At 35.1% G+C, this 13,826-nt stretch overlaps 1 protein-coding gene across 1 annotated transcript; it reads right to left on the bottom strand.

The window, feature by feature from the left end:
• Positions 1-6,137: 6,137 nt before the first annotated feature.
• LOC111879790 (disease resistance protein RUN1) lies at positions 6,138-11,108 on the bottom strand. Its single transcript, XM_023876223.3, has 6 exons — positions 10,528-11,108; positions 8,629-9,769; positions 8,466-8,531; positions 8,116-8,337; positions 7,258-8,010; positions 6,138-7,104 (listed from the first exon to the last, which is right to left on the bottom strand). Exons 1-6 carry the CDS (start codon positions 11,013-11,015, stop codon positions 6,370-6,372), a joined length of 3,405 nt encoding a protein of 1,134 aa, XP_023731991.1. The 5' UTR covers positions 11,016-11,108; the 3' UTR covers positions 6,138-6,369.
• Positions 11,109-13,826: the final 2,718 nt, after the last annotated feature.

The raw sequence follows: 13,826 nt of genomic DNA on the forward strand, positions 1-13,826 counted from the left end.
TTGTCCTCAAATGGTATAATAGATGATGATGTTGGGAAATTGTGTTTCTATATTTTTTCACTTTGTATCAAAGCTATAGGGCTTCGATTTGTCATTGAAGATCGTTTCATAAAGGTACATCTGTTTACCTTTATTTTTCGGCTGAGATCCTTGTAGATCTTCATAGTTGAGTTCATACTGGGGTTTCTGTTGGAATCTCAGTTCATCTTACTCATCTGTGAACATCTAGGCTTCTTTTATTTGATCTGATTCCTTCTTGTTATTGTTTTCTGTTAAGATATTGGTACTGCAAGTTTTTTTCTTATGATTGTGCAAGTTTGACTTCAAGTGGAGATCCTTGAGAGACATTCATCGTCATCAAGTGGAAATCCTTGATTGACGAATTAAATATTTGCTGGTTCTTTGATCGATTAATCTTGTTCTCCAAAATAACTCTTGTTAATGGATTTCATCACCATTAACTTTTCCAAAAGAGAACGGAGTAACGGGAGTCGATCTGTTTCGGCCTGTTCAGCTTATAGCTCTGTAAGCGTTTCTTGATCCCTTCTATCTATGTTCTAGCTATAGATGTGGAAGATTCTGGTTGTCTTGAGTACACAAGTTGTTGTGTTTTTAGTTCTTTAATATCTGTGATTGTTTTGACTCCGATGTTCCTGTCTTGGGCCCCAACATACTGTGGTGACCATCTGGACGCAAAGGAACATAGTGGTCTGTTACCTTCTTGATTGTTGTGTGTTTTTATTGGTTGTCTTTTGTGTGAACACTATGTCTGATACTCCGCTTGAGAGTAGTGGTTCTAAGGTTGATCCTGTAAACTACGTGACCCTCTTTATATACATCCATCTGATAATACTGTAACTATAATTGTAAGTTTTAAACTAATTGGGACCGAAAATATTCGTGTTTGGCGTAGCTCTATGATAAGAAGTCTTAAGGCTAGAAATAAGTTAGGGTTTGTAGAAGGGACTGTAAAAAAGGACTCTACTAATAAACTTACATCTTTAAAATGGGATCGTGCTAATGATGTAGTGTGTTCTTGGATTCATGGGTCTTTGTGTGAGTCAATTTATTCTGGACACGCATACTCAGAGTTTGCTGTAGATATATGGAATGAACTTTTTGAAACCTATAACAAGGCTGATGGGTCTGTTATTTTTAATATACATCAACGAATTAATTCACTCAAACAAGATGGTTCTTCCTTATATGAGTATTTTAATAAACTCGACACTCTTTGGAAAGAATTTGATGGTCTTACAAATGTTGCTGAATGTACTTGTGAAGCTGCTACTAAGTATAATGATCATTCAAAACTCATGAAGTTAATGCAGTTTTTAAATGGTCTTGGTGAATCTTTTAATCAAGTAAAGAGTCATATTCTTCTGACGGATCCTCTTCCTAATGTTAAAACTGCATCTTCACTTGTCTTTAAAGAGGAATCTCATCAGAAGAATGAGACATCAACTTTTGTTTCTAGCGTGTCTAAAACTCAATCATCTGCATTTAACAGTAGATTTAATGAAAAAAGGGTCAAGGTTCTAATTCTATAGAAGAAGAAATCAAAATTTACAGTGTAAGAATTGTGGTCTTAAGGGACATCTCATTGATAGGTGTTATAAATTGATTGGTTATCCAAAAGATTTTAAACCTAGGAATGAGTTTAACAATGAAAATCAAAGAAATCTGAATAAAACTTTTTCTGTTAATTCTTCTTCTGTTCCATCTAGAAGTTCCTTTTCTTCTAGTATCTCTGGGAATGGTGGAGCTTATTCTTTTAAGAGTGATCAGTATAATAAACTTTTAAGTCTCATCAATGAAAGGTCCTCTGCATCTGAGGATACTCCTGTCAGTGCTAATATGGCAGATATTTTTTTTAAGTCATGTAATTCTACTATTAGTCATCAAAAGTGGGTTGTTGACTCAGGTGCTAATCAACATATGACTTTATATGAGTCTCTTTTACAAGACACTGTTGATTTTTCTAAACTAAACCTTCTTGTTAATCATCCAAATGGCTCTTCTGCTAAGATTGAAAAAATTGGGAACTTGCAGTTTTCTGAAAACTTAACATTGTTTGATGTCTTTGCCGATCCTGATTTTGACGTAAATCTTCTTTTTGTTCACAAATTGTGTAAAGATACAAATTGTGAAGTTGTTTTTAATGAAAATTGTTTCAAAGTTCAGGATTTACAATCAAAGAAGGTTGTGGAGAATGGTAGAGAGTCTGGGGGATTGTATTATCTTGATGCTTTTCCCTCAGGTATTAGCTCTTATAGTTTCATTAAGTGTTGTGTCTCTAAACTTGCATGGCATAGTAGATTAGGTCATCCTTCTGAACAATATTTAAATTCTTTAAAAGATACACTTAATCTTGATAGTTCTTCTCATCCTCCTTGTGATGTTTGTCACAAGGCTAATCAAACTCATGAATCTTTTCCTCTTAGTGTTCATAGTTCAACCAAACTTCGAGAATTGATTCATTTAGATGTATGGGGTCCTTATAGAGTGTTTACTACAGAAGGCTTTAGGTTTTTCTTGACTATTGTGGATGATTTCACAAGGGCTACTTGGGTTTATCTGTTAAAAAGTAAGGATGAAGTTTATGGCTGCTTTACTTTATTTTTTAATATTTTGCTAACTCAGTTTGATTCTAAAATCAAAATAGTCTGTTCAGATAATGGAACTGAGTTTTTAAATCATATGATGGAATCGTTTTTGAACTTAATGGTGTTCTTCGTCAAACTTCTTGTGTTTATACACCCCAGCAAAATGGGGTTGTTGAAAGAAAACATAGACATATTCTTAATGTTGCCAGATCTTTACTTTTCCAGTCTGGTCTTCCTATAAAGTATTGGGGAGAAGAAATTCTAACTTTAGTTTTTTTGATTAATAGAATGCCAACTTCTGTTTTGAAATGACATTCACCTTATGAACTTGTGTTTAAGAAATTACCTGTGTTTGATCACTTAAGAGTTTCTGGTAGTCTGTGCTTTGCCACTAAACTTAATAATCATGATAAGCTTTCTGAACCTGCTGAAAAATGTGTTTTATTAGGTTATTCTTCTAAGAAAAAGGGTTATAAGTTGTTAAGTCTTGATACAAATTTTGTTTTTGTTTCTAGGGATGTGAAGTTTTATGAGTCAGTTTTTCCATTTAAACTGAGATCAACAACTATTGATAATCAATTTGATTTTCATAATTCAGTAGACCCTTTTTCCTAAAATGATCAACATAATTCTGAATATGTGAATGATTTGATTGATCTAAATAACTTGAGTGTTAACCATCAGATGGATGATTCTAGTGCAGCTCAGAATCTGGATGAAACTTTTTTTGATACTACATTTGACAGTGATGACCAGACTAGCGAGGTACCTGAATCTTCATCTGATAGGAGTATGCCAAGTCATTCAGATTCAACTGAGGAAAGTAGTCATTTAGACTCATTGCCTTCTCTAGGACAGTCAATAGGGGTTTCTAGGTCTAGAAGAGAGTCTCGAATACCTATGAAGTTAAATGATTATATTGTTGAAGGGACGCATAGATATAGAATTGAACATACATTAAATTACTCTGTTCTTAGTACAGAAAATAAATGTTTTTGTTCTAATCTAAATAAAACAATTGAGACAAAAACCTCTGAAGATGCCTCTATAGACCCAAATTGGGTTGAGGCAATGAATAATGAAATGGAAGCTTTATATCGAAATCATACTTGGGATATTGTAGATCTTCTTAAAAAAACCAATAGGATGTAAATAGGTTTATAGAATTAAGTATAAACCCAATGGAGAAGTAGAAAGATATAAGGCTTGTCTTGTAGCCAAAGGTTATCATCAAAGAGAAGGGGTTGATTATCAGGAAACATTTTCTCTTATGGAAAAAATAGTTATTGTTTGTATAGTTATTTCACTATCTGTAAATAATAGGGATGAGCATATGGACCGGGGAACCGGCCGGAACCGGTACTGGAACCCGAACCGGCACCGGAACCGGAACCCGATGGAACCGTTCGGGCCGGGACCGGGACGTTATTTTTGTAGATTTTTGGAACCGGGAACCGGTAGGAACCGGAACCGATATAACCGGCAAAAACTGGAACTGTATGATGCTATTTTTCGAAGACCGGTTCCAACATTTGAAGACACGACAAGAACCGGTAGGAGCCACGAACCAGAAGAACCGTCGGGCCGGTTTGGTTCTTGATTTTGGCCGAAGCTGGTTCCCGGTTCCGGCCGGTTCGGTCCTTTTGCTCATCCCTAGTAAATAAGTCTTGACCTTTGTATCAGTTAGATATTAATAATGCTTTTCTTTATGGAGACTTAACTGAGGATGTGTATATGACTTTACCTCAAGGGTATCATACTAAATGTGATACTAGAGTATGTAAATTAGTTAAATCATTATATGGGTTAAAGCAAGCTCCTAGAAAATGGAATGAGAAGTTATGTTCTGAATTGTTTAGCTATGGTTTTACTCAAAGCATAAATGATTACTCTTTGTTAGTTAAAAAGGATAATAATTTAATTATTGTTTTGTTAGTGTATGTAGATGATATTATTTTAACAAGTAGTAATGAGGCTGAAATTCAGAATGTGAAATCTTTTTTGAATTCAAGAATTTTAATAAAAAATAAGGAAAATTAAGCTATTTTCTTGGAATTGAAGTTTTAAGTATAAATAAAGGTGTGTGTTTAAATCAAATGAAATATTGCCTTGAACTTTTACATGAGTTTGGAATGTTAAGTTGTAAAACTGTTTCAACTCCTTTAGAGGCAAATTTTGTCCCTAAAAGAAGTTGTATTGGTGATGCTCCTTTACTTGAAAATGTTAGTGGATTTCAGAAACTAATTGGAAAGCTTATAAATCTAACTATTACAAGACCTGATATATCTTATTGTGTTCAGATACTCAGTCAGTTTATGCATAAACCACATAAGTTACATTTAAAAATAGCATTCAGACTATTTAGAAAGGTAGTCCTGGGAAAGGTATTTCAATTATAAAGGCAGAAAATTTTGACTTAATGGGTTATGTAGATACTGATTGGGCAAAATGCCTCAGTTCAAGGAAGTTAGTTACTAGGTATTTAGTTTATTTTGGAAATTCATTTGTATCCTGGAAAAGTAAAAAACAAGCTACTGTATCCAGGTCCTCAACAGAATCTAAATACAGAGCTTTAGGATCTGTTACTTGTGAAATTATTTGGATTTTAAAATTGTTATTTGATTTGGGAATAAAAAGTTTAATACCTATTATAGTTTTTTTGTGATAACGGGTTTGCTATTAAACTAGCATTAAATCCTGTGTTTCATGAAAAAACAAAGCATTTTGAAATTGATTTACATTTTGTTAGAGAAAAGATTGCAAATGGTGTTTTAAAAGTAGGAAAAATTAGTTCTTCTAAATAGAGAGATGATATTTTGACAAAGTTTTTAAGTGTTTCACAACATAATTTTTTGTTAAATGAAATTGGTTTAATTAATCATTTTAATAAAAATTAATATTCTTCCTTAAATGTCAAGTTTGAGGAGGGGGTGTTAAATATTGTGAGTATTGCAAAGTATTGCAAACTTGTCATTTCAGGAATGTGCAAGATGTTTTGTGTAAAAATATTTGGATTGATTTAGTTGTGCATTTGTGACTTTTGGACAATTATGTCATTTGGATAAAAGTTGTGGATCAAGGTGTGAGTTTTTAACGGGTTGACACGTGGGTTATATGATCCGTTTACCCAAAGTATTTAGTTGAAGCTACAGTGGTCAATGGTCATAATTGACAAGATATTTTTACAGTTCATCTTCTTATGCTCTCTCATTGTAAAACGGTTTTTAAGTTTTGTACAACTTTATCAGTTCTTTGTTCTTTTGTAAGTTATTGATCGTTATAGATTAGGATGAGTGTTCATCAAGAGAATAGATTAGGAATTGTGTAGTGAGGTTTATTTGTATGTATCTGAAAACCATCTGTCTATTTGTCCTCAAATGATATAAATGATATAATAGATAATGATATTGGGAAATTGTGTTTCTATATTTTTTCACAATTTGGTTGGCCGGGTGGTCCATCATTTGTTTCTTGTTTTCCGGGGAGAGAGAGAGAGAGAGAGAGAGAGAGAGAGAGAGAGAGAGAGAGAGAGAAATTTTATTTTATCTTTTTTTAATTGTTCAATAAAAAGAAGAAAAAAAATTGCATCATTCATAAAGTTTTGGGAGGGACAAAAACCACAACCAACTCAAAATGACCATTTTTTGTCAAGTTTGGGCCAAAACCGGGAGAAAATACAAAAAACAGGGACCAGTTTTGCTGTTTTGTCTTTGTTCCAATAATAAGCAAAGCTCGTGTTCATTTACATAGGTTAGCAAGCTGATTAAAAGTATATAGTTGGATCCTTCTCGGAAAAAGCGTCACCTCTCCAAGCTCTACGCGCCATATATGATGCCCCGTAGTCTGTTTGATAAGATTTTCTCCATCCACGTAAGTCTATGAAAGTGTTATATAAGGATCTATAATTACGAGGAATGGTATCACCAAGTAATATATTTAACCAATCATGGGTGGTTGACTCGAAGTAATCGCGACGACAAAGATAGTAGGCTCCTGTAGTGAGCTCAAATTCAGATAGATCTCCTCCAATAACTTCTTTCTCTTTCTTGTAATTTTTGTAGTATTCTAACTCTTCTTCACCATCATCTATGAAAGCAAGGCTGGCACCACACCTGTTTACCATCCATCCATCCCCCACAATGATGGACACATTGATTTCATCTCCAGCATCTAAAACGTTCCCAATGGGCCAATAGCTTAACCACACAACATCTTTTACTCCCGGTTTGCAATAGATCGCAGGGTTATACATCCAAGTAAGGCCCTTGGTTATATTGCTAACTTTGGTGAATAAAGCCCATGTATCTTTATCCTTGTGTGATGTGCCTGTTATTCTGTATGACACGGTTACATTTAACCCTTGGATCCTGAATTTCTCAGGACAAGAAGGCACACGAAAGGATAAGAACGAGGATGATGACTTATACTTGGACATTGGCATGCTTTGACCCTTTATGCCTGCCAGATATGTGCTCATTATACTGTATTCATACAGCACCTGGCCAAATACATTGCAGAATTATCAAATTACTCATATATTAAACAATTTTCCGATGGAAAGATGTATTTTTTGATTGCTTATTCATGCATGAGAGAGAGAGAGAGAGAGAGAGAGAGAGAGAGAGAGAGAGAGAGAGAGAGAGAAATGTACCATTATATGACAATCGTATCTAATGACATCATCACCTGCAAGGTCAACCCTAGTATGTTGATATGCTTTAATCCATTTCATATGTCCCAAATCTGCTTCATCAAGCTTTGCTAATGGCACCAATTTGAAAAAGCCTTGAATTTCAAACAAGTTTTCACAACCTAGATATTCAAATTTCCGCAATCTGAACCTAGCAGATTCGAATGTTATTTTCTCCAATGAAGAACACCAAGAAGTATACAACTCTTCTAGCGTACTTGGGAGACATAGGAGGGACTCTATATTTGGACAACCACTCACATCGAGCACCCGAAGCATTTTATGATTAGTGTAATTGGTCAGAAGCGTTAACGGATTACTGCCAAAATTCATGTGTTTGTAAAACGATGATGACTGTTTACTTAAAAATGATGGATCATCATGGCTTATATCAAGGTTGCTATCATTGAGAAACAGAAACTCTAATGAGTCTGGCAAGGGAACCAACAACGGTTGTGGCATTCCTCCACCAGTACATAGAGCTTTTAGCCTTTGCAATTGCTTCGATGCAACCTTTCCAGGTTGATTACACCCTCCGAAGTCCAGTAGAGAAAGCTTCTTAAGACCTCTAATGGTTTCACAAACATGAGTCACACTGAGACTGAAACAGTACGAGAGAATCAAAGTCTCGAGATTAGGAAGTCGGGAAAGATGGCGGACACTGACAAGATTGAGCGACCATTTAAGATTGAGGATCTTCAGTGAATTAAGAACCTATTTAAAGAATACCAAGATTCATTCATGGTATGTTAACACATCAACTGTCAGAAAGTTGGGAAGCTAAAAGGTTAAGTGAAAAACAGGACATCAAATTCCTACCATGGGAGGTTCAAACTTCTTCAACCATCCATTGCTCATATCTACAGCCACCAAGCTGCTCCCCAATAAGCTTGAGGGTATTTTTTTCAATTGACAATTAGTCCAGTGTAACCATCTTAATTCTGGAAAATTTTTGTAGGACCCAGTGAGTCTCACATATCGGAGCTTGAGCAATTTCAGTTTGTCCATTTTTACAAGTGAAGTTGTTTTAAGGGTTGGTGGCTGCAAATTTAGCATTAAGTTAATTAATTAGGTACATATCTCATGTATAACATAAAATGCAGGTAAAATTAAAGGTAAATGCAGCAAAAATATCAAGAGTACCACACTCATTCACAACTTTGTCTTACATTTGATGTCATCCCTTCCTCTAGCTTTCGCATGTCAAGTGCTAGACCTTCAATTGTTTTCGAACCCTAATGGGGAAAGACAGGAAATGAGACAAGGAAAGTTAACATAGGAGGTTGTTGAAGGGAAAAAAAGGATTAAAGATACACATAAGAAGCATCATACCTCTCCTTTTCTCAACAAACGATAAGATTCATCATTTTGCGAGATTCTACTACGTGCTGCAGGATCTCTGGACTCCTGAAGAACTATGTTTCTTGCCATCTCTTGAAGCAATTGATGCATCATCAGTTTTTTACTTGGTGAGATGGTAAGAAGGCATTTGTTAGTGAGGGTCACGATCCCAGCCTTTGCATGCCAGTCATGCTCCAATATCTTTACCACATAACCCTCATATTCACCAACAAAGAAAAAAGCAATATGAAGAAACAACTCTTTGTTACTGGCATGTGGCAATGAGTCAAAGCTCTTTTGTAGTATACCTTGGATTTTACAATCAAGATCTCCTTTCAATGAATTCAGTGAATTCAATGTACTTCTCCAAATCTCGATTATGTTACTTCTTTTGCTTGGGTTTTCAGCATCAACAAATAGAGAAGAACCTAGTACTTTAAGAGCTAGTGGGTTTCCACCACAATACTTTGTTAATTGTACTGCGAGCTCCTTTAAACCTTCCATGGGAATTTTGGATCCAAATGCATGGTAACTTAAAAGCTCTAATGATTCATGATCATTCAGCAATTCAAGTTCATGCACCCGGCAACTCCAAGATATGGACCCAAACCATGCCCGTATATCTAAAAGCCTAGTTGTTATTATGATCTTGCTTTGTGTATAAAAAGCCCTTGTTCCAAGTAAAGCACCTAATTCATCATGTTCATCAATGTCATCAAGAACAATAAGCACCCTTTTCACTTGTAAGGCCTCTTCAACCTTCCTTGTACCCTCAGATACACTAGATATACTTGCATTCTTTTCCCCTAGAATGTCTGAGAGAAGTTGTTTCTGTAGCCCAAGCAAACCATCAGACTGTTTATAGTGCTTTCCGATCTCTTCAAGGTAAGAGCTGCTTCCAAATTTTTGCTTGTTTGAGTTATAAATGAATTGGGCCAGTGTCGTCTTGCCACTGCCTCCCATGCCACAAATTGCTAAAACATTATCTCCAGATTGCTCATTTTCCAACCAAGAGTTGATAAATTTAGCTCGCGAATCCATTCCAATTAGATGAGCTGGAGTACTAACTAGTTTCAAATCTAGTTCAGAGTTGATTGTACCAACAATTTCTGCGATAAAGTCTGTTTCAGACCTGCAAGAAAAGAATAAAGAAAATTTAACTGCTTCCGTTATAGCGCATGAAATTCAAATGCTCTAGCAAATGTAATATTCTTCCTGCTACCATTATCAACCTAATAAATTATATGATGAACTGAGGTTTACATAGCAATCTGATTGAATAAGTGTTTAATAATGTGAAGGTCAAGATACACCCGAATTGAATGAATCAGGTTGGACAACTTCCCAAAACGGACAGGTTATTCAGGTTTAATCTGTTGGTTGGTTGGCGAGAATACGTGTTGGCCCAAAGTCAAACCGGAATATCTGCTATGTTATCAGTATTTAGTTTTAGGTTCACTTCCCACTCACTATTTCACAGCATATTCTGTATTTATAGTAAACCGTCTATAAGGAAGAGAATGGCATAATGTCTGTCATAAGTAACTGAACAGCTATTTGTCCAGAGACAAGGAGCAAAGGAAATGAAGTATGTGCAAGAGTAAACCAAACCCTTAGACTACTAAGGAAAAGGCCACAGAATAGTAGATTACTACTGAAAACACCATCAAACAGGTAAGCATCTAATCATCTGGTTCTGCTCTTTGCATAAATTTAAAGCAATATTAGCAAAAGAAAATTCCATGACTTGATGTGTTTAAGAAGCATACCTGAACTGGACATCTACCAGGCACAAATTACGATTCCTTATCATATTTAACACTCTCAGTTGAATAAATCAAAAAGGGTTTCCAAAGGATTAAACTATAAGCATGAATAGAGAAAGCATACCCCGAAACAACCATGCCGGACAAATCAGCAACCTCGGTAAGGGCTGTCTTCCATCGATTGACATTAAACTCGGTCCATTTTAACTTTTCTGCTCTTTCATCTACATCTATCGCAAAACTTTGTCTTTGATTCCTAACATCCGACGGATCGACATGGTAAAAAACCGGTAAAACAAATTGATTAAAGCTCCGCCTTTGCTCAAGGATCAACACAAGCTCGTCAAGGCACCATCTGGAATTTGCATATTTCTCAGACAAGACAACTATACAAGCTTTTGATTCTTTAATAGCTCTCTCAATTTCAGGCTTGAGTTGTTGACCTCTGTCGATTTCATCATTGTCCCTAAAAGTGCGAAGTCCTGTTCGTACTAAAGCCGCATACAGATGATCTGTAAAAGAATTACGCGTATCTTCACCTCTAAAGCTTAGAAAAACATCATAGCAGCTGGTATGATATAGCAGAGAAGCAGAAGATGAAGCGGACGCCATTGAAATTAGTAAGATGAGAGGTTGTTAAAGAGAGGGGAATATACTGGCATCAAGATCAACGTCTCCGGTCTCCGGATAAAATATCAACGCGTTTACCTTTTCTACGCGTTTGTGATACATTAAATTAAATTGGTGTAAACGTTTTTTGGAAAAAAAAAATTAGTTTATGGTAATTTTGTTAATTTGTAAAATTATAAAACTAGTTTATTTTAGATCAATTTTCAAAAATAGTCCTTATTTAATGTATTTTTTCTGAGATTTAGTCTAATCTTCGATTTTTAACTTCATGGTTTTTTTTAAGTAATTTATTTGTGGAATTAGTCTCAATTAAACTTGAAAAGACTAATCTATCATTTTAATTTGTTTTTCTATTTTCTTTTTACTTTTTTTCCTTTTATTTAAATTTTTAAAAATAAAAAAAATAAGGTCCTCTCTCTCTCTCTCTCTCTCTCTCTCTCTCTCTCTCTCTCTCTCTCTCTCTCTCTCTCTCTCTCTCTCTCTCTCTCTCTCTCTCTCTCTCTCTCTCTCTCTCTCTCTCTCTCTCTCTCTCTCTCCAAATCCAAATCCAAACAAACATTTCAAGATCTTCATTCACAACAAATAATTCATTCACAACAAATAAAGAAGGGTCATATCTCTCTCTCTCTCTCTCCAAATCCAAATCCAAACAAACATTTCAAGATCTTCATTCACAACAAATAAAGAAGGGTCCTCTCTCTCTCTCTCTCTCTCTCTCTCTCTCTCTCTCTCTCTCTCTCTCTCTCTCTCTCTCTCTCTCTTCTAAATCCAAATCGAAACAAACATTTTAAGATCTTTATTCACAACATATAAAGAAGGGGTCCTCTCTTTCTCTCTCCAAATCTAAATCCAAACAAACATTTCAAGATCTTCATTCATAACAAATAAAAAAGGGGCTCTCTCTCTCTCTCTCCAAATCCAAACAAACATTTCAATATCTTCAATTCATTTTAAGATCTTTCAACCTCATTTCAATATTTTTAGATTCTTTCTTCCTGATTCATGATTCATAAATCATCATAGTCTCCTATGGCAAGATCGTTATCCCTCTTTCCATTGTTGAGATTTCGGCGACTATATGAAGATTTCATGATTCATCATCGTCTCCAATTGCAAGCTTCGAATGAAAGTATTGATCCTACCATATTTTCAGATGAATCCAGATTCAAGATTCAGTTTTTGAATATTTTTGTTATTTTCAAGAGCATTTACCTAATCTTTACGTTATTAGCATAAATGGGGCCTTGTGTTGAGATTAGGGTTTCTTCAAATTAAAGATTCAAATCAAGATTATGATTCCAGAAGTGATGCACCTACAATTTGAATTTGAAACCCGATTGAAGATAAAGAAAAGAGCAATACATTCAAAAGGCACAAACTTTAAAAACAGTCAACAAAGTTAATAAAGACATACTAACTCAAACTCATATCTCCACATACAAAATCAAAAGCCTAGAAATTATAGATAGAAAAAAACAAAACCCCATGAAGCAAAGCCTAAGATATCATGAAGAAACTCAAAGAACGATAATTTCGACCTAAAACCCCCAAAATCCAAGACAGCAAGAAATGGTGGAAAAAAGAAAAACAAAATGGAGACTAATTTTACTGTTTTTTCACCATTAAAGTCTTAAGTAGAGAAGAGGGCCCATAGGAGAGCTTGAATACAAGCAGAAGAGTGTGTATTCTAGATGAACCCAAAAAGAATGCGTCAAAAAAAAACCCAAACCATTATACGAAAGAGATAGATTTATGAGTGTTCATATGGAAGAAGATGATGACGATGATAGTAATTGTAATGGTAGCCTCTCAAATTAACTTAAAATAAAGGGAATCAATCAGCATTTGTTAGAAAATTGCGGCCTTGTTTTTGTACTTTAGTGTTTAATATAGAGAAAGATTTGCAGGGTTGTGCTGGAGAGAGAGAAGTGGGGCCCCCTCTTTATTTGTTTTTACTTTTAATATTTTAAATAAAAAAGAAAATGTTTAAGAAAATACAAAAACAAATTAAAAGTGTAGATTAGTATTTTTTTTTTATGTTTAACAGGGATTAATTCCACAAACTATAACATCCTAGGCTTTCAGGTATTTTCAAATCCTTCCTTTAGTTTTTAAATATGTCATTTTGGGCCCTTGGAGTATAAAGATGTAGCCTTAAGAAGCCCTAGTGGCAAAATGGAAATTTTTGGGAGCATGAGTAGTATGTTGGGCGTACACATATGTACGCATCAAAATGACAATTTTTGGGAGCATGAGTAGTACGTTGAGCGTACATGTGAGTACACTGTGCATACACATATGTACGCAGGGCGTACTAATGTCCGAGTGAAACCCTAATTTTTAGGGTTTGAAGAGTATTTAAGCACCTTTATGGATCATTTAGCCTCACTTTTTCAGCCTCCAAGTCTTTGAGCCATTCTTAGCAAACCCTAACCCCATAAGAGAGTGTTTTGAGCTTAAAATGTGTTATTTGTGTGCTTAAAGGAGAAGAAAGTGTATTAAGGAGTCAATGAAGGAAGGCAAGCTTGTAGATCGTAGATCATCATCTCATTTGGAAGCTCCAGATCTTAGTAGCTTTATGATGTTCTTTATGTTTGGTTTGCTTAGATCTCATCTTAGTAGCTTTATGATGTTCTTTTGTCCCTAAAAGTCTCATTGTTGTGCATGTTTGATTTTGGACGTTTTGGGCTGTCCTTCTAGGCCCTATAAAGGGTCCTTAGTCATAAAAATGAGGTCCTAATGGCCAAAAGTGTCTTATACATTTGGAAAAAGGGTCTTATTGGATTAAGACCT

The sequence above is a fragment of the Lactuca sativa genome, chromosome 7 (assembly GCF_002870075.4).
Source record: "Lactuca sativa cultivar Salinas chromosome 7, Lsat_Salinas_v11, whole genome shotgun sequence".
NCBI classification, from domain to species: domain Eukaryota; kingdom Viridiplantae; phylum Streptophyta; class Magnoliopsida; order Asterales; family Asteraceae; genus Lactuca; species Lactuca sativa.